The sequence below is a fragment of the Rutidosis leptorrhynchoides genome, chromosome 9 (genome assembly GCF_046630445.1).
Source record: "Rutidosis leptorrhynchoides isolate AG116_Rl617_1_P2 chromosome 9, CSIRO_AGI_Rlap_v1, whole genome shotgun sequence".
In the NCBI taxonomy this organism is placed as follows: domain Eukaryota; kingdom Viridiplantae; phylum Streptophyta; class Magnoliopsida; order Asterales; family Asteraceae; genus Rutidosis; species Rutidosis leptorrhynchoides.
In genome coordinates, this window is record NC_092341.1 from 324,680,993 (window position 1) to 324,702,425 (window position 21,433).

The window sequence follows — 21,433 nt, forward strand, 5'->3', positions numbered from 1 at the left end:
TTCCATAAATAGTAACCCTCCGAAAATAGAAACTCTTTTCGTGAACTGTCACTGTTAATATAGTTACTATATTAATAAACATACTTTTGTCTGTTAGGCAATAACTGATCAAACGTTATATCTCTAGCCTCTAGGTTGAGGTCTCGATTGCATTTCTTGCTTCTATTTTCGTTTGTGGATATTCTTCGTCGTGCTATATTAAGGTGAACTTCATAGCCACGCTTTTACATACTTTATTGAATTTTATAAATCTCGGGGTGAGACACATGCTTGATTTTAAATGATTTACACTTTAGACACAAGTGCCTAAACATTTTGATATGCAACTTCATGAAATTTTTGTTAACTTGTATTCTTACATGCAAATCTCCACCATAATATCGTTAATTGCTAAAATTAGAATGTGGCAAGCTTAATTATTGTGAATAGGCCTATTGAGAGCGACGTCTCTACCCATTGACAGATCGTCAAGGGGGTACATAATAATGATTACCGACAAACGCGCAGTGTCAGGGGTTTTAATGTTTACCTCGATATTATAACTCATGGCATATTGATTATTTTTGATATTTTGAACTAAATCTTGTGGTCTAAAACTTTATTATGGTTATTAAAGTTATGTTGTTCACTCAACCATTGTGTTGACATTTAAGCATGTTTTGTCTCAGGTAACGATTAGCTCATATGCTGATGGTGATTGTTATTTGTGTGCTGCCTTGCATTGGAGTCTCGCATATTATAATTTATCCTTTATTAAACATTTGTCATTTACATTGGATTTATGATGTAAAACCTTATTTATTTTCGCTGTTATACAATTAATTTTTTATTAAAATGTATCATTTAGAGTCGTTTTCGCTTATATACTTGTGTTATGATATTAAAATGTCACATTTACCCCCGACCCTATTTGGGGGTGTGACAATTACAACCTTTTATTGAGACATTTATTTCGCATACATATGTAACGTAATTAATCTCGTAAAGGCACCCATATTTGAATAATAATAATATTATAACTTTAATTATAATTATAATTATAATTATAATAAATAATAATAAAGTTTGTTTAAAAATTGTGTATTTATATTTTTAATAATAATTATTAGTAATAACAAATGCCTCTTGATAAATTTTAAAAAAATAAAATTACAATTATTATATGAAGGTTGTACAATATGCTTCAAAGTTTGTACACGTGTTTATGAGGTGATTTGTAAAAGATTTTACAATTTGTTTTAAAACTTATGCATATGGTCATGTGAGTGTTTAATCATAAGGTTGTACATAATATTTCAAATATTGTACATATGGTCATGAGGGTGTTTTACCTAAAGTTGTACATAATGTTTCAAATATTGTACATTTAGTCATGAGGGTGTTTTATCATAAGATTGTACATAATGCTCTATATATTATAAAATTAACATGTAAAATTTTACTAAATATAATGACATCATCATGAGGGTTTAGAATTTTTTTCTTTATTTTTGAATTTTTTTAAGCTTAGATAATTCTTATTTATGATATTATTAAGTAAATTTTTAATTATAAAAATAATTCTATTTATGACATCACTTGCATGCTCTCACAATTTTTCTTTTTGATTTTTTATATAGAAGGAAAAAGGTAAATATTTCATCATCATTTTAGCATTTTAATACAACTTATAGATAGATATAGATATAGATATAGATATAGATACTAGGTTTAAGAGCCCGAATGTTCACGTTGGATTTAAACACAGCAACATTGGAATTAATAGATGTTTATTAAAACAACGTAACAGGCCGATTAGATAAACACGGCAACATTGGAATTATATATTGGGCTTAGCCCACTACCTTTAGTCTGTTCCAAGAGCCCATAAGTCACCAAAGGCATTTTAGCCACAACAATGCTTTACAACGGATACATTATGAATACTAGCCGTTATTTCAACGCCGTCACATAACCACCCCCAAATCACCATTCTGATTTCTGAACCCTAGTTTCACATATATAAACCCCCGAAAATTCCTCTACGTAATCTCAAATCGCCTCCAAATCACCATTCTTAACCCTAGTTTCACATATAGTTTGGCATCGCTGTTATTCTCTCGCCTGTTGCAAACTAAGCAACTACGATCTCATTGAGTTCTTTAATTTCTGTTCTCTTAATCTCACTTCTGTTATTATTGCATTTTTGCCCTAATTTTTTTTTTTTTTTTTTTTTGCAGGTTTTCGTTTGTTTTTTATATATATTATACGTATATATCTGTTACTACTAATATCATGGATGCAGGATCACAATCACGTTGTCCTCTTCGGGAACAATTCCTACAAAGACGCAATTCTCGTGAGAACGTAATACTCTTTTCTTTGATTCATGTTGTTTTCCCCCAAATTTATTGTTAATTGGGTACTGAATTAGGGTTTATTGTTTGTGTGATTGATTGATATGCAGTTGGATAGATTCATACCGAATAGATCAGCGATGGATTTCGATTACGCTCATTACATGCTAACCGAAGGGATAAAAGGTAAGGAAACCCCATTGAACAGCTCGCCATCGAAGGAGGCGTACAGGAAGCATTTGGCAGATTGCTTCAACATGAACAGGACCAGGATTCTTGCTTTCAAGAACAAGCCTCCCACGCCTATAAAAGGGATCCCCGACGATTTTTCTTATTCTGTCCAACGCTCGAAGCCAGTAAAGGCCGGCAGATACATTCCTCAGGTAATCATCTACAATATCCATTACTTCTTTAATTAAAACTTGTTTTGTTTTCAAGCCTTAGAATCTGGTTTCATTACAAGATCCCTTCTTTATTAGTTTAAAATGTGTGTATTGTTTTATTTTGGAAAAAAAGGGACATCACCCCGGAAAATTGTATTAAAATAATAATATGTTCATGATTACATTAGGCATACCTAATGGGGATTTTTAATGTACATCTTAAACCAATACATGCCTGTTCTACTGCAAACAAAACATCCTCTAATTTGTATGTGCATTTACAATTCAATTGGTGACTTAGTTGTTGACAGGTTCATTGCAATACCGACCCAAATTTATCCTTTTATCGTTTGTGCAGCCTATTTAAGACTAACATGTTGACTATTTCCAACAAACTTTGCATAATCCATAGAACCAATAATATGCCTCTTATTCACAGTCATATACGACTTATCACTTTTTAAATTTCTTTCCATTCATCTTATCGGATCACAACAGTACGCTGCAACCCATTCACCAAACCCACTGCATTCCTTTCATTTTGTTGACTTAAAAGGTCAACTGTCATCAAATTCATAGCAGCTACTGGCCCTTCCGAAATACAGATCTGTTTCTTCCGACTAAGAAAACACCCCTGCTACGCTTGACTTTGACCATCTCTTTGTTGTAAACCCTTACTGCCATTCCCCAAACTTTACTGCCACCTTTTGTTATCTGTTTCTTTTCGAATTCCCTTGTTAGCTGTATTTTCTTTTTTACTTTTAATGCTTCTTAGACTTTGATAATTATAGCAGTTCTCCATCTTCACTCCTTGGACTAGCTCTACATTGTTTAACCGAATGACCAAAAACTTTACAATATGTAGAAAATGAAATATGTTTGTAATGTTTTCAAGCACAAAATAGTTAAATGTGGCTTACATACAAGATTATTAACATGTTTGTTTCAGTTTCAACCCCTAAAATAGGGTAATGTTGTTTTTTAACAGGATGTTTTTCAACATTACATTCAATTCAAATTGGTTTCTTGTACTTATCTGTATAATGCACAGTTTAGTTATTAGATTCAAATCTGAGTATTGTGTTTTGTTTGTGCTAAATAAATAGACTTCAGAAAGAACATTGGATGCGCCAGATATTGTTGATGATTTCTACCTGAATCTTCTGGATTGGGGAAGCAAAAATGTTCTTGCGATTGCACTCGGAAACACAGTTTATCTATGGGACGCAACAGATGGAAATACATCAGAGCTTGTGACCATTGATCATGAAAGTGGTCCCGTGACGAGTGTCAAATGGGCACCCGATGGCAACCACATCTCAGTTGGATTAAACAATTCTGATGTCCAATTATGGGATTCCACTTCTAACCGATTGGTAATGATCTGACCTGTGACTTTGTAATTTTGTGATTTGGCCTGTGTTAACTGTTAACTAATTTTGGTTTTTGATTGAAACAGTTAAGAACATTGAGAGGCGGTCACCAATTTCGTGTTGGAGCAATGGATTGGAACAACCATATTCTCACAACCGGAGGTATGGATGGTCGGATTGTGAACAATGACGTTAGAATAAGATCACATATAGTCGAGACCTACTCGGGCCACCACCAAGAAGTTTGCGGGTTAAAATGGTCAGCTTCGGGTCAACAATTAGCCAGTGGCGGAAACGATAATCTTGTTCACATTTGGGACCGATCAATGGCTTCAGTGAACGGCCCAACCCAATATCTTCACAGGCTTGAGGATCATATTGCAGCAGTGAAAGCCCTTGCGTGGTGTCCCTTTCAGGCTAACCTACTTGCTACAGGCGGTGGTGGTGGTGATAAATGTATCAAATTTTGGAACACGCACACGGGTGCCTGTTTAAACTCAGTCGATACTGGGTCACAAGTGTGTGCACTTTTATGGAACAAGAATGAGCGTGAGCTGCTGAGCTCACACGGGTTTACTCAGAACCAGCTGACTCTATGGAAGTACCCGTCAATGGTTAAGATGGCTGAGCTTACTGGTCATACTTCAAGGGTTCTTTTCATGGCTCAGGTATTGTCAAAGTCTAAAGTCAAACATTCCTTTTCCTTTTGTGCTTAGATTATGTTAAAAGCTTCAAAAAACTGATCAATGATCAGTAATTATATAATAAAAACAATATGTTGTTTGCTCAGATTGATTAAAATTCAAACACTGATCAGTAATTATATAATAAAAACAATATGTTTTGCAGAGCCCAGATGGATGTACAGTTGCATCTGCAGCAGGAGACGAGACTTTGAGATTTTGGAATGTTTTTGGGCAACCTGAAGTAGCTGCTGCAAAAGCTGCACCTAAAGCCAACCCTGAGCCATTTGCTAACGTGAACCGTATTCGTTAGTGATTAGTATTTGCTCAAAATATATCTACTTTGGCTTTTCGTAGTACTTGTATATTGGATATAATTGGCAATTTAGTGCATGTGAAGTGAGTTTACGTAGTGATCAATATCATGGTTCACAATCAGAGACCGTATGATGACTCTGGTCAGTGTAATGGAGCTGAATCATAGTGGCTGAATCATGTATATTTGGTGGAAACCATAAAATGTATATATTCAGGTAAGAGCTATATATATTCTTCTTAGCTTAGTTTTGGTCCACAAGATTATGTGTTGCCGTGAGCCTAGACGACGTTATTGCATATATCTTTGAAAGTGAGGAGTGTCTCTATTATTCGGTGTTAATGTTATATTTTTCTCTAGCTAAAATTTACTGTTTTATTGCTGCTAATGAAAGCAAACTATGTTTCCCTAACCTATCCTACTGAAGTTTTTGTTAAGTTCATTACATGATCTGATTGAGAGAATACCGGATATTCAGAAACTGCAAATGATCTTTTTATTTTAATGTTATGATCATAATGCAAACCAGAACTAGCATAAAAAATGTAATGGGCTGAAATGAAAGGTTATAGATGTCGTATTGAATGAAGTCACTGTGATTTTAAGGTAGTTTATTTGTTTGTTTAATCCGTCAAATCCCTTATCCTTTATTGGTCCACCATGTTTATATAAAAACAAAAATACTAGTAGTTTTAGATCGGCGTACACGACTTTTCAACGTGAAGTTAATACTTTTGGAAAATACTTTAAAATGTTTCTAAGCTTAATTCTCAAAATGACTATTACGTTCAAAATTTGATCATTTGTAAGATAATATATAAAATTGTTCATTAGTCATTATATCTATTCTATAGTATCAAAATTTATTACTAATGTATGTGACCATTGAAATCAACACGCAATCCACCTTACTTCCATCACATATTCATTATTCCCTATTTTAAAATGTCACATTATTTATTTATATTTATTTATTTTTTTATACATATACTAAAAGAGGTGGGAAGTTTGGTCGTTTTGACCTCTTCCCCCTTTCCAAACGACATAAAAAAAAAAAAACACACCCCAACTCTTGCCCATAATTCATTATATTAAATTGTTACATTTACTTTTACTAGTAAAAAAATTGTGCATGCGTCAATGTGTAATACTAAATATAAAATATGTTTGTGCAAGTTAAAAGCGACTTGATTCCAAGTTATATGTACACATGTAAGTGATTCAAACGTTGAATAAACAATATGCAAACTATTCGGGCATTCGGCGTGGAGGAATTAGTTTAATTAAGGCGCCGAAATGGAGGAATTCAGCGTGTTAATAAAAGATATTTGAGCTCGTTTATTTCGGCTTCATGATTCGTAGCTTTCTTTTGGTATCATTGTTCGTTGCTTTACTTTGCTTGTGATGGATTTAGTTATGTTTCACTTTAGGTTAGATGAATCTCGGTATAGATAGATTATTTGTTAGCTGCTTTCTAGGTACGAGCCTCATCGGAGTTTCTTATTGTACTCTCGTTGAATTCGTTTTCTTTTGAAAAATGTTTTCCGTTTTTATAAAAGTATTCGTTATTTTTGCAAAAAAAAAAAAAAAAAAAAAAAAAAAAAAACTATTCGGTCATTCGGCGGAAACTTCATTTTTATTTGTCAGTCTATTATACGGATGAATGTGAAATAAAGAACTTTTCGTTTAATTGTATAAAAAATGCTAATTTCATTACATAACAACTGCTGATTGGGTGGGTGTCGTTTAGAGGATCAATTTACTAACATGCAATGTTATTTTGAGGGTTGGCAGCATGTTCAATGGGTGCGAAATGTTAATTTAGCAAAATAAATAAAAATGTCTTTTATATGACACTTTCTTTCATGTGTAAGGTCAAATATTGAAACGTGCAAGATGTGCAATCGTACATGGCCCAATTTTTAAAAGGGTTCAAAAAAATATAGCTCAATATTACATACAATGTGCATATGATTTGATATGACATTTTCTATAGCTATTATTTTGAATACTGTTTGAAGTTACGACGTTTGTTTTATATTATTGAACTTATTATATATGAAAAACTATTGTATATAAAATTGTCACTTTATTTATTGAACAGGGCCACTATAGAAGTGACAAGACGGCCCTGTTCATTTCTCTAGCTTCGCTAGACCCCTCTTGCTCGTATATACTATTAGTGAAAGGGGCATTTCCGTCATTTTAAATGCATTCAAGTTGTTCTCCTCATCCTTGATCACTTGTACGAGGATAGCTCAGTAATTTTGGTTGCATTCACTTACCGATTTGTGGACGAATTGTCGTAGATTAGTTAATGTAGTTAACATATACTTACTTATCAACATTCATTTAATTCATAATCAATATATTCTTAATATATATATACTCCGCACACATCATAAAGGATACACATTTTTCATTCTCGTCTTTATTAAACATATAAAAATAGTTTGATAGTACGACCAATTATTATTAAATTATAAGTATACAAATATTAGAACGTACGTAGCTTTCTTATAACCTATTAAAGGTATATTTTCCTTTCTTTTTTCTTTTATTCACTTATAAGTTATCCCATTCTCTAATTATTTCTTCTTGTACTGATACATCTTTTTATTTGGGTCCTGCTTGGTCCCTTAGCTATTTGTACTGATACATCTATTTTTTTTTATTATATAGTTTGTCTGTTTTTCGAAAAAAAAAATAATTTATTTCTTCTTGTGCTCGAGAAATTGTTCTTACGATGGTAACTAAGCCTTTGTTTCAAAGTTTTTATTTGAGAAGAAATGAAAAGAGATTGAAAGGATATAAAAAAAGTTTAAGGAATTACTCCAACGAATTATAAATTATAATGATAATGATTATTTTGTCCTATTCTTTTTCCATTATTTTCATTAGAAAGACTGAATTCTCTTATTTTCATTTCATTTATCTTCACTTTTCTCACATATTAGCCTTAGAGATCAATGATGCAGAACCGGCAGTGATTACAAGCCTTCTAATATATCTTTATACTCAGTAATTGTTTTAAAACTAATGGCATCTGTAGTCAAAAACATATGATCTTTGAATATTCTAACCTTTTTAAAATGGTTAATGCTTTATTATAAAACAAAATTAAAATTATAAATAATAAAAGGTTGCATATATAATATGTACATTAAAATAAACCTTTACGCGTGTATTTTTGCGTGTGTCCACGTCATGTTGAACATGTATACTAGGTAGCAGATGCTACGGAATATGTAATGGAATATTTCAAACGGTGTAGTCAGACCTGGGTCAGGTGAGTCAAATAAATGAAATAATCACTTTTATTTGTTTATTTATTTCTCACGATTAAGACCTCCCCCAAAAGTCTCTTTTGAGACACAAATCACACAATACGTTTGTTGTATTTTTTGCAGCAATATTCACGCAAACTTAAATATATTTACAAATCTTTCCTTCTGTTTATACTGGCATAGCTGCTTTTCCTTGAATTTTGTAACACTTACAGTTTCTACCCAAAACATCAAACTCAATTCATTATGTTTTTGAATTACTATGTTTTCTTTCTATTTTAGAAATCACAATCAATTCAATAATACCCATTAGAACAATCTCTTAATATTATATTTGAACATTATAGAATGTCAATAGGAATCAAATTTTGTAAGAATGAGGTGATTTATAGTATTATATTATGTTGTAACATCGAGAATTATTCACGTATGAACAGATATCAAATGCGCTTCTTACTCCAAAAACAAATCCTCTTACGGTGCCAAAAAGACCCAAGATAAACACTAATAATTTATAATCGCCATAAATTCTATCAACACACATAAGTTTTGTTTTTTTATAAATACTGATATATTAAAGTTTGTATGTTCATATATTATAAATGTAACCAAAACGACTTACTTATCATTAGATCATAAGTTAACTCTTGGAATCAATCATTTTTAATAGACCAAAGCTTAGTGACTAATTTGATCTTCCGAATTATGTCATTTCAATGAATGTGTAACAAAAAGTATATAAAGTATGGTATATACAAGGATTGGAGAGAAATAAAAGGAATTAGAAAGAAGTTAAATAATTAAAACAAACTAATGATTTTAATGTAATTTTTCTATCTTTTCTAAATTGAAAGTATTTCAATTCATTTCTTTTCACTTGTTTTCGCTTCTTTCACATAAAAACTCGAAAACAGAGCCTTTTAACTCCTAATCATATATCAAGGTTTATTATATTAATTCTTATGAAAAAATTAAAACATACTAATAAAATTACCCTATTGACAGGGACGGTCCCGAGTATTATGTTACCCTGTACGAAACATTTAAAGAATGTCCCTATTACTTTATCGAAAATTTGAAGAGACAAATTACAATTAAAAGTGACGGCTTAACTAATGAGTCTAGTTAAACATCTTTCTAGTGTCTTTTATTTTTTCCATGAGTAATTTAATTTATGCGTAAATGATAACAGAAAAAGACCAAGTTAATCTAACATGTGTCTAAATTAATTATTAGAGTATTACACAAATCATTTCAAAATATGTGACTACAATTTTATTTTTCTTTGTCCAAAAATAATGATCCACTTTTAAAAGGAGACAAACAACTTTACATTTGTATCCTTGCCATTTTTTCATTGATCGGGGGAAATAGTAAATTTGACATTTACTACCGATGTTTTATTACAAGTGTTAATTTACTTTTTGCACATATTTTTAAAAAATCTTGCTAACTTCATTATCCACTAATAAAAAATCTTCTCTTCATAATAACATTCTTCGATTGGTTGAAATCAGAAGGTGTAACTCTTAAAGATAAATGTTTAAACACTATTATTGATTGAAATCATTTAAAATAAAACAATGAGACTTTTTTCTTAAAGATATGGAGTATTGTTATATTTCAGTAGGCTTATAACTACCTTTAGTGGTCTGGTTCAATATATTCAAATTGAAAGAACCAATAAAAGAGAGATGTGTTGTAGAAGATATAGGAGAGAAAGAGGTTGAAGAGAGGTGTGATGTATTTAATGTATATGTGTGTTTTTGTAACTTACATTATGCACATATATATAGTACAAATTTTACTATCCATATTTGACTAATTACCATCCATATTTAACTACTAAATTTACAACACTCCCCCTTGGATGGTAATTTTTATAAAGAGCAATTAATATTGCCTCGTTAAAAACCTTGCTAAAGAAAACCCAGTGGGATAAAACTTTAGCTAAGGAAAAAAGAGTGCAGCATAGAGTTGACTCCCCCTCAAGTAGACAACGCTGAGTCGTCACATCTTTTGAACTTGCCTCATGCCAATATTGTGAACGTATGTTTTGAAAACAGCGATTGACAGTGCTTTGGTATAAAGATCAGCAGAGTTGTTGATTGAACGTATCTCATTTTAATTTGGTTGTCTTTTACGAGATCTTGAGTATATGAGAAGAATCTGAGGTTTTCATCTGAAACTGTATCATCTAAATCTTTTATGTACAAGTTTGACCCTTGTGATTTGTCTACAGTCTCCTTCATGGTTTGCTCAAACTGTTGTTTCAATTCCTATTCTCTTTCAGTCTTTTTCTGAGCCTTACCAATATACCATTCTTTTCCATCAAACTTATGACCGTTAAGACCGTTTATAGCTTTAGCGCCTCGTCAGCATTTATGTTTTGTTCTGTCATTTTTGATACTCTTCTTTCATTTGTACTATGTAAGCTGTATTATCTTCATAGATAGTTGTTGGGCTTTTATAGCGTTCTAGTCCACAAGAATCAATAATGATTTGTATCATTGATCTTAACTAAAATCATTACCGAGTAGCTTCATGTAATGCAATCACTTCGGCATGATTTGATGATGTTGTAACAAGTGTTTGTTTTGAGAACGTCATGATATTGCGGTGCCTCCATTTAGGAATACATATCCAGTTTGAGATTTAGCTTTATGTAGATCAGATAAATAATATGCATCTGTATAACCAAACAAATCTTGTTTCGAGTTGTTAGAATAAAATAATTATAAATCAGTAGTTCCCCGAAGGTATCAAACTATTTGTTTGATCCCATTCCAATGTCTTTTGGTAGGGGCTGAGCTGAACCTTGTCAACAAATTAACTGCAAAAGAAATGTCAGATCTTGTATAATTTGTAAGATACATAAGAGCCCCAATTGCACTAAAATATGGAACTTCTGAACCAAGAAGATCTTCATGATCTTCTAGAGGATGAAATGGATTAGTATCAATATTAAGATCTAACAACCATATGAGTACTTAATGGTTTTTGTCTTGTCCATATTAAAATATTTTAAAAAAAATTCGGTATAAGTTGTTTGATGTATAAGTAAGTCATTAGTTATATGCTCAATATGTAAATCAACGTAATACTTGATTTTTTTTTTTTTTTTTTTAAATCTTTCTTTAGAAGTTGAATAGCTTCATAGATTTCTTTATTTAAGATAATTGATATAAATAGCTATGATCACATATCCGAACATTATTTTTATAAAACACACGTGCAAATAAGTTTATATGTATACCCTTTTCTTATCAAGTAGTAATTTAATCGATTATACCACATACGTCCCGATTGTATAAACTCATTTAGAAATCTTTGTGATTTAATATAATATATTCCCTTGAGTTTTGCATTAGATGCTTATGATACCTTAACCCTTCAGGTATATTCATATATATATCACTATTAAGGGATCCATACAGATAAGTAGTAACAACATCCATGAGATGCATTTAAATAACTACCAGGTTGATTAAGTATCTAATAAGTAATTATATTCATTATAGGAGGATAAGTTTTTCTCCTAATTCATTTTTGGTCTTTGTGGGAAATCTTGAGTTACAAGTCTAGTTTTGCCTTGTAACTTCATTTGCACATTTCTTTTCGGATAAAAATTCATTTGTATCCCATTGTTTCACATCTTTAAAAGTGATAACGATTGATCCAAAAACTTTTCTTTTATTGAGCGATTCTAATTCAGCTCGTATTGCTCCTTTCCGTTGAGTTCAATCACGTCTATTTTGATATTCAATGACAGATTTTGGTTCCAGATCATCATCTTTATTCATGATGTCATTGTAACATTATATGAAAATATCTCATCAAGATTTTTCATTTCATTTCAGTTTCATAATATTGCATAATTTATTGCAATTTATGTATTTACATTTATCAATATCCTCTGCAGAAGGAGTATTGATTTGTGGTTCTTGTTGAACACTTCCTTTTACCTCATTATCAGCTGATTTTCTTTTTCGAGGATTTTTATCTTTGGAACCAATTGGTCTCCCACGTTTCTGCCGTAGCAAAGACTCATGAGTGACATTATTGCCAGCTTTTGTAATTTCAATTCTAGCTGAAGTATTTACTGCTAGTATATATGATTTAGTCACTTATTTTTTGTATCTTTAAATGCATAAAGTAATTAATTTGTAAGTTCTTGCATATGCATTATATTTGAACTTTCTTTTCGCATTCTTTTGTGCGATGATCAATATTCCTTAATTGATGTTCACACCATGAAACATCATTTTATTTATATTTCATTTCTCCCCCTAATATAGGGAACAATGTTTCATTAAAGTGACAATCGACAAAACTTGCTGTAAAAACATCACCCGTCATGGGTTCAATATATCTTATGATTGAAGATGTTTCATATCTAACATATATTTTAATCCTTCTTTGAGGAACCATTTGTTGTGGTTGTTCAATTAAAAATACACTGCACAACCAAATGTTCTAAGATGGAAAATATTTGGTCTCCACCAAAATTAAGTTGGTAATGGAGAATATTTATAACTTGCACTTGATTTAATGCGAATTAATGTCACATCATGTAAATTTACTTGTCCCCATATAAATATTGAGAGTTTTGTACTCATTTCTAATTGTCTAGTTATTAGCTGTAAGCGTTTATCTATTGATTCAGCTAAATCAATTTTGTGTATGCACATGAGCAACTGGATGTTCAACAACAATCCTTGTAGACATATAATAATCATTAAAAGCTTGAGATGTTAACTCACCAGCATTATCAAGTCTCATCCTTTTAATGGTGTAATCAGAATAATGTGTTCTTAATTTAATAATTTGTGCAATAAACTTTGCAAATGCCATATTATGGCTTGATAACACACAAACATGAGACCATGCGTTAGATGCGTCTATTAGAAAAATGGTCCACATGATGGATGAATTGGTCCATATATATACCCTTGAATTCTTTCAAGAAACATTGGTGATTATTTCTCAATGTGCTTTTCATTAATCGCCATATGTGATTTTCATTAATCATCATATGTGTTTTTCGTTAATCACTATATGTGCTTTTCATTAATCACTATATGTGCTTTTCATTAATCACCATATGTGATTTTCATTCATCACCATATGTGCTTTTCATCATATATCATTTTCACCATATGCGCTTTTAATCATATGTGCTGCGCTTTTCGTCATATGCACTTTTCATTATATGCGCTTTTAATTATATGCGATGCGCTTTTCATCATATGCGCTTTTTATCATATGCGCTGCGCTTTTCATCATATGCGCTGCGCTTTTCATCATATGCGCTTTTTATCATATGCGCTTTTGATCCTATGCGCTTTTCGGTGCTACATAGATATTTCTCATTTTCGATTATCATTGACTGATAATCATATCCATTATGATATATATCATAGAAACTTAACAAATTTCTCTTTGATTTGGGAGAAAACAAGACATTGTTTACCAAAAAATTCGTACCATTTGGTAATATGAAATTTTGCCTTTTTCGTTTCTTATATCAAGTCTGCAAGAGCTGATATAGTATTTATAATTTCTTCATTTGATTTAAATCAATGAAATATTTCTTATATTTGATCATAGTGTGTATGTTACTACTATCTGCAATACATAGGTCTTTACCATTTAATTGATGTTGTATTTCTGCAGGATTTATACTAAAACTTCAAATAAGATAAGCAAATAATGAGTTATATTTCAGCAAGATAATCAAATTATATTACCTGCAAACAAGTTATAATCTGAAGTACATAAAAGATAACACTTAATAAAACATATGCGTTATGGTCTAAAACCATTTATTTATGAGTGATACATAAAAAAACTAGGCATCTTAGAAAATTCAAACCATTCAAGTCTCAAGGTAGCTCAGGGTTAATTTAATCAATATTTGTCAACAGATTCACTCTCGTTTTCTTTTCTTTTGGGACTTATTTGTAGAGCTAAACAAGATGTTCATGTATTCAAGAAATACTAGACTGATGATCCACGTTACCAGATCATTAATAAGAATCTCCGGAATTCTTATAAGAGCGTCTACTAATATCTTTAATTTTATTCTTTCATGGATCACCGTTATTATTATTATTATTTTTTTTTGATAATTAATATCGTATCTATCTTTGAGTATTTTCCATAATACACTTGGATTTTCGATCATATAATATGTAGATTCTAAGGACTCGTCAATATGTTTGCTAAGAAAAATACTTACTATTGCTTTCTCTTGTTCGGAATAATTGTTATTTTCATTCAGGGTTTCTAAAATACCGTTTGATTCGAGATGTTTTTCTACATTCATAACCCATGTTAAGTAGTTGTTCCCACTTGTTCTAAATGAGCAAATTTAAGCCTTTTCAAATTCGACATTTTCTATTATCAAAAAGATGAATAACATAAATCATAATCATAATCAACTTCTATTCATAGACAAATAATAAAATGAAATTAGAATCATTTTAAATTCATAAGTAGCAAACAACAGAATAATGGTATGATTACAAATAATAAAACCATAAGGGCAGGATAGAATATAGGTTCACCCGGTGGTATATTAGCAACAATGATAATAGTTAATATGACCAATACAATAGGAAAAATCATCCTTGTGTGAATCATTTTTACAAAAATTTTTTGAGAGTAGTAATCTGAAAAATGAAGATTGATTTGTGAAAATGTGAAAACGGAGATGTTTATTTTATATTTGAAAAATATAGTTGTTGTAACGTCGTCAGTTGACGTTAACAACCGTTATGTATATATGACCGTTGTAACGTCGTTAGTTGACGTTAACGAATAAAGTCACTATATCAAAACGCGTATGAGTAATATAAAGGACAAGATTTTTTTTTCTTATTTTAACTTTTAAGATTTACTTTTAATAAAAATACAAACTACTTTTTCTTATTTTAACTTTTAAGATTTACTTTTAATAAAAATACAAACTACTTTTTCTTATTTTAACTTTTAAGATTTACTTTTAATAAAAATACAAACTATTTTTTCATATTTTAACTTTTAAGATTTACTTTTAAGAATAAACATTAGTATGCATGAAATAAATAATGATTAATTGCATAAGTAATCATAAATGTTAGATAACATATAAAGACCCCATCGTATTCGTATTGATCGGAATTAATCTCGACCCATGGTACCGTGTTGTCAAATGAAGTGTTGCGTACATAAAGTACCGTGTTGTCAAATGACGTGTTGCGTACAATCACGAGGTCTTATTAACATAAATATAAATGTTAGTGAAGTTATTAAGAGTTAGATTACAAAAAATATAATTCAGGCGGTATAACCGACTATATATAACTTAAATAACATAAATATAAATGTTAGTGAAGTTAATGAAAGTTAGATTACAGAAATATAATTCAGGCGGTATAACCGACCATATATAACATAAATAACATAAATATAAATGTTAGTGAAGTTAATAAAAGTTAGATTACAGAAATATAATTCAGGCGGTATAACCGACCATATATAACTTAAATAACATAAATATAAATGTTAGTGAAGTTAATAAAAGTTAGATAATTTCTTACCTTGATTAGTGACGTGTGCTTGCTTAGATAAACCTTGATTATACGGAGCACTTCGTGCTGATAACGTGCTATATTTCAGTAGGCTTATAACTACCTTTAGTGGCCTGGTTCAATATATTCAAATTGAAAGAACCAATAAAAGAGAGATGTGTTGTAGAAGATATAGGAGAGAAAGAGGTTGAAGATAGGTGTGATGTATTTAATGTATATGTGTGTTTTTGTAACTTACATTATGCACATATATATAGTACAAATTTTACTATACATATTTGACTAATTACCATCCATATTTAACTACTAAATTTACAACAAGTATAATAATTTAAATAGAAATATAAATATCTAGTACTACACCTCATTTGTTTGTCTAAAATTACCAAATGCATACGTGATTTGTACAACACATTGTACCTGGTGTACGTACGATATATTGGATTTAATAACATTAATATGGGAAAAGAACAAAAGCATACTAGCAAACCCGACACGTACCAATCAGTCAATTTAAACTTCTCTATTTCTAACTTCTACTTTTTCCTTCTTTCCTCTTCATACTTTCTCTCCCTTTCATCCATGAAACTTCTTCTCTGCAATTACAAAAAAAAAATAAAAATAAAAAAAAAATTAAAAAAATAATAATAATAATAATCAAACTTCACCTACCAAACAAACTCGAACTCCAGATTTGATGTCCCTTAAAATGTGATGTCCAGTGCGATCGCACTTACGGCTCTACTCTAGGACCGGCCCTGCCTATTGAGATATATATATATATATATATATATATATATATATATATATATATATATATATATATATATATATATATATATATTAATTATTATTATCATTATCATTATCAATTATACTAATTAGTATGAGCCTACCACTGTTTACAATTTTTGGGTTGCACGTCTTCTTATCTATATCTATATATCTATCATACGTAACTCACAATACCTAAACCTCAAATACACCACAAATATACCTAACCGATTTTTCTGTTACATCATATCGGATCTCTAAAATATTACTCCAATTTAATACACACATCATCTACCTAAGTACCTAACTGTCAGATTCAGTTAAATAATCACCTTTTGTTTTGAAAAACTTTTTTAATGTATTTTTTTTAAACTTTTTTTCATTTCATTTTTCCGCTTTCTTTTTCATTCATTTATTTTCTAAACATTTAATTAATCGATTCTAAACCTTTTTTTTACGTTCAATTATCTGACCGTTAAGTGACCAAAATCATCCCAGAAACATTTGTTAACCGTTTTTAAACGTTTAGTTAAATGATCGTTAACTAACCAAAACTGCTTTGCAGTGAAACGAAAACAGTTTTTTTTATCCTCGTTGGTACAAAGTATGGTCTCATATCACAGAGTTTCAATCTATAGTGCTTGAAATAAAATTTACAAAGTTCAACTAACCAACCAATAATATTATATTTTTTTAAATATGAACATTAAAAATTTATATATAAATGAAGTATTCATACAAAATTTAAAAGTGTTTATAAATATGGAGACAAATAGTTTGGAGATTACATACAAATCACACCTACCTTTTTCTTCTTGATTGCTACGCCCTATTTTTCTCTTTCATATTGTCCACTTTTTTACACCGGAGAATTAACTTTATTGTATGGCCGCTAATTCGCAAAGCCGATCAATCGCGAGCTTAGGGAAGCGATTTGTTAACCAGTTCCGTACATCATCTGCTGTTGATCCAAATCTCATTTTCAGGTAGGCACTCACACTAGTTCGCTATTTCTCATCATTCATCTTCATACATATACGATTGAGGTCATGTGTAACGAGCTACAGTATGCTGATTTCGAAGTTATAAAGATGATCGAATCTCTCAGTTAGTTATACGATATGTTGATTTCATGATTATAATTTATAATAATAATAATAATTAATATATATACAGTTCCTTGAGTGGATATATAAGTGTATCGGACTGTAATTTACATGATTATCACTTTATCAGGTGATTATTTAACTGAATCTGACAGTTAGGTAGTTAGGTATATGATGTGTGTGTTAAATTGGAGTAATATTTTAGAGATCCGATAAGATGTAACAGAAAAAATCGGTTAGATATATAGATATAGATATAGAATTATAGATAGGAAAACATGCAACCGAAAATTGTTTATGGATCGATGAATCGATCAAATAGTCAATCTCCATGTGAATTCTGCTGATACTCAAAATTTTTACATGAAACCGTTTATATACCTGAAAAACTTGCCTAAAAGTATACTTAAAGAATGAATTAGGTGTAATATGTAAGCACGTGTATTATTACTCAATTTGATTGATCAAATAGATACATGAAGTACTGTCTGATACCTTTGTTAAATTATTGATTTAGATTAAAAGGATAATAAAGAAGATATATGATCATGTAGCATTAAAGGTCAAAGGTGCTAAAGTTCAAAAGAGGAAAAAACAAATCTGCCGTACACTTTTTGGAAGGATAAGTGACAGTGTCATGTCATATATCCAATAATTTTCAAAATGCAGGGGCCAATAATTTTTTTATTTTTTATTTTTTTTTTTTTTTTTAAGGCGGGGGCCTTTTTCCATGTCATTTTCGTGTTATCCGTCAAAATCGGCTGGGATTAGGTAAGTTTTGGACCACAGTTTGTTGAATTTTGGTAGAGTGATTATTGATTAAGACCTTCCAATATCTTAATGTGCAGCCTTATATATGTATTGGAGAATCTGTGTAGTTTAAGACAAGATAACAAAATAACAAATGAATATTTCATAAGTTAAAATTGAAATAAATTGTTTCCATATGATTTTTTTTTCCAGGAGGGCAGTGCATGTGTCGGTGTACGACAAGAACATAGACGATCAGGTCCGTCCAACTTTGGTCCGAGAAGAAGCAATTACCCGAGCTGAATCTGAAACCGACTGGGTACCACACCCTAAGACAGGTGTCTTTGGGCCAGCGGATGGGCAAAAGTCATTTGGGTCTGAGCCAGCAGCAACGAATGGTTCGGTGTTGGAGGAGAAGGCCTTCTACCGTCCACTTGAGAACCTCGAGAAACCGACTCACCCGTGAGAGTTACTTTAAAACCAACTTCCCTAATCGTAGTAGTTATATTGGGAGGTAGTATGTTATGTGTATGTATGTACTTAAGGAATAAAAGAAAATACTATAAGGATATGATGGGCAGTGGCTATGACTTATGGTATGTAGGATGTTGTTGTATGTGACATTTTATGGAGCTTTTTTGTTGTGTAACTTTCTATGTGTAAAAGGTGCATATACATATTAGGAAATTGTTCCTTCCCGCATCTATGTTAGCATTTACAGAGTGACAAATAGAAAAATGATATTTAAAAATATCCCAAAGTGGCTTATTGGCTCGCGTTCTCGATTTCCATGATAGATCTCAGATTTAAACCTCATTAACAGCACATCTTGAGATCATTATTGAAAGGTTCAAAGATTATCACTAGGTAACCCGGTTAGATCATTTTAATTATAAATACTCATAGTGACCTTCGTAAGCCTCCGTTCTCCGTTTTACGATATTAAAGTTTTAACGTTCATTGATTGCGGTGGTAATGTTAGAATTTTAGATTGATTGTGGTACTTAAAACATAGTAATTCATAAAAATTCGATACAAACGTAAAAAAAGGAAGTAGCAAACATAATAAGAAGTGAGAATCATAAAGTAACATCAAAAGAATCTTAATCTTTTCTGTGATGCCCCGTACTAAATCATCATGTACGGACCATCAACAACAGGATCATTACAAGGTTAAGTACTATATGCGATTTCAAAAGAAGTTTGCATTCATATAAATAGTGATGTCATAACCAACATCGAATGTTTTACAACCCAAAAGCATGCTTCACTAAGTAGAAGCAAATAATAATTGTAATAAAGTTTGTATGCAAAAGTAAACGTTCATGCGGGACATCTCTAAAGCAGCGGGTTGTCTACAGCAAGACTAGTACAACAGCGGAAGCAACCTTAAGCACCTGAGAAAAACATGCTTAAAAACGTCAACACAAAGGTTGGTGAGCTATAGTTTAAGTATAACAGTAATGTAAGTAGGCCACGAGATTTCAGTGCTACAACGAGCGTTTCAAAATAGTAATCCAAATCAGTATGTTTAAGTATATGCTCAACCGTGGGCACTCGGTAACTAACTTAACGTTTAAATAATATATCACCCCCTGAAAGTACACTTGGCAAGTGCGTATGTTTACGAAGTATTAAACACTCGTTAAATGCTAGCGCGACTAGCCCGAGTGGGGATGTCAAACCCTATGGATCTATATCTAAGATTCGCGTTCACCGGTTCAAAAACCAATGATTAAACGTTACCGAGCTAAAGGGAATGTTTATGCCGTTGTATAACCCACACATATATAAAGTTTAAGTACTCGTGCCTAGTATGTAAAACATAAAATCCGCATGTATTCTCAGTTCCCAAAATAAGTTAAAGTAAAAAGGGAATGCTATAACTCACAGTGATAAAAGCGGTAAAGTCGGTAATGAAAGTACGCAAGTAGTAAGTCGGTCCGAAAGGTCGTCAACAAGCAATACTAGAAAGGAAAGAAAGAAAGAACAAGTGTGTGTGAAAACCAAAATGAGCAAGTGATTTGAATGAGAGGTAAATGGCTAGTATTTATAAGCAAGGAATTTGACAAGGATTGATGACATGGACAAGGGCTAGTATTTATAAGCAAGGAATTTGACAAGGATTGATGACATGGACAAGGGCTAGTATTTATAAGCAAGGAATTTGACAAGGATTGATGACATGGACAAGGGCTAGTATTTATAAGCAAGAAATTTGACAAAGATTGATGACATGGACAAGGGCTAATTAATTGGGTCACTAGCTAGAGTAGGGTGGGCTTGAGCCCAACAAGGTAGAAAGTCCAACAAGACTAACTATTGTGCATAATTAAATTACTACGCGTAATTAAGCATCCAAAAACCCAGGTAATTATTATTATAAAATAATAATTAATATTTCGCAGTCATAATATTCCGATTATGACAAAAGTTAAACGTGCGCGCAAGTTCGCAGTTTATTCGAAACGTCAAATAACACTAACGGTTATAAAGGCTTCCAATGATCAAGTTATGTATCCTACGTACTCTAAGGCACGTTTTAACATATAAATGGAAGTAAACCACGTAAATCAAGTTTCCAGAGTATAAAGTAACACAGTACGCACAAAATACGCAGTTTCGCAAAAACACAAGGCACAAAAGCAAGTCGAAAAAGCCGGGTCGTTACATTACCCACCTGTTAATGGAAATTTCGTCCCGAAATTTGAGGAGTGAAAAAAAAAATGGTACCGTAATCGATTAAGAGGGGTGTATCAAAGTTCCGTGAGACCCGTGGGCTCAGAAGTAAGTTATTTACCCTGAAAGGTATTTCGGTGTATGAAAGTAAGAATGGGTACATGCCATTAAT

The 21,433-nt window shown here is 31.3% G+C and overlaps 2 protein-coding genes across 2 annotated transcripts; both read left to right on the forward strand.

Moving 5' to 3' along the window:
• Nucleotides 1-2,208: 2,208 nt before the first annotated feature.
• On the forward strand, nucleotides 2,209-5,285 carry LOC139865700 (cell division cycle 20.2, cofactor of APC complex-like). Its single transcript, XM_071853779.1, has 5 exons — nucleotides 2,209-2,346; nucleotides 2,447-2,719; nucleotides 3,826-4,095; nucleotides 4,179-4,760; nucleotides 4,942-5,285. The coding sequence occupies exons 1-5, from the start codon at nucleotides 2,275-2,277 to the stop codon at nucleotides 5,086-5,088; spliced, it is 1,344 nt and encodes a 447-aa protein (XP_071709880.1). The 5' UTR covers nucleotides 2,209-2,274; the 3' UTR covers nucleotides 5,089-5,285.
• Nucleotides 5,286-17,516: 12,231 nt separating this feature from the next.
• On the forward strand, nucleotides 17,517-19,284 carry LOC139867671 (late embryogenesis abundant protein At5g17165-like). The gene is made up of 2 exons (XM_071856035.1): nucleotides 17,517-17,712; nucleotides 18,796-19,284. Exons 1-2 carry the CDS (start codon nucleotides 17,612-17,614, stop codon nucleotides 19,046-19,048), a joined length of 354 nt encoding a protein of 117 aa, XP_071712136.1. The 5' UTR covers nucleotides 17,517-17,611; the 3' UTR covers nucleotides 19,049-19,284.
• Nucleotides 19,285-21,433: the final 2,149 nt, after the last annotated feature.

What these genes read in the sequence shown, in the direction of transcription:
- LOC139865700 (XM_071853779.1), top strand. Translation starts at nt 2,275, where the DNA reads ATGGATGCAGGATCACAATCACGTTGTCCTCTTCGGGAACAATTCCTA. An exon ending in GACGCAATTCTCGTGAGAAC is followed by an intron (nt 2,347 to 2,446) that starts GTAATACTCTTT and finishes ATTGATATGCAG; the next exon opens with TTGGATAGATTCATACCGAA. An exon ending in GGGTTCTTTTCATGGCTCAG is followed by an intron (nt 4,761 to 4,941) that starts GTATTGTCAAAG and finishes TATGTTTTGCAG; the next exon opens with AGCCCAGATGGATGTACAGT.
- LOC139867671 (XM_071856035.1), top strand. Translation starts at nt 17,612, where the DNA reads ATGGCCGCTAATTCGCAAAGCCGATCAATCGCGAGCTTAGGGAAGCGA. An exon ending in GATCCAAATCTCATTTTCAG is followed by an intron (nt 17,713 to 18,795) that starts GTAGGCACTCAC and finishes TTTTTTTTCCAG; the next exon opens with GAGGGCAGTGCATGTGTCGG.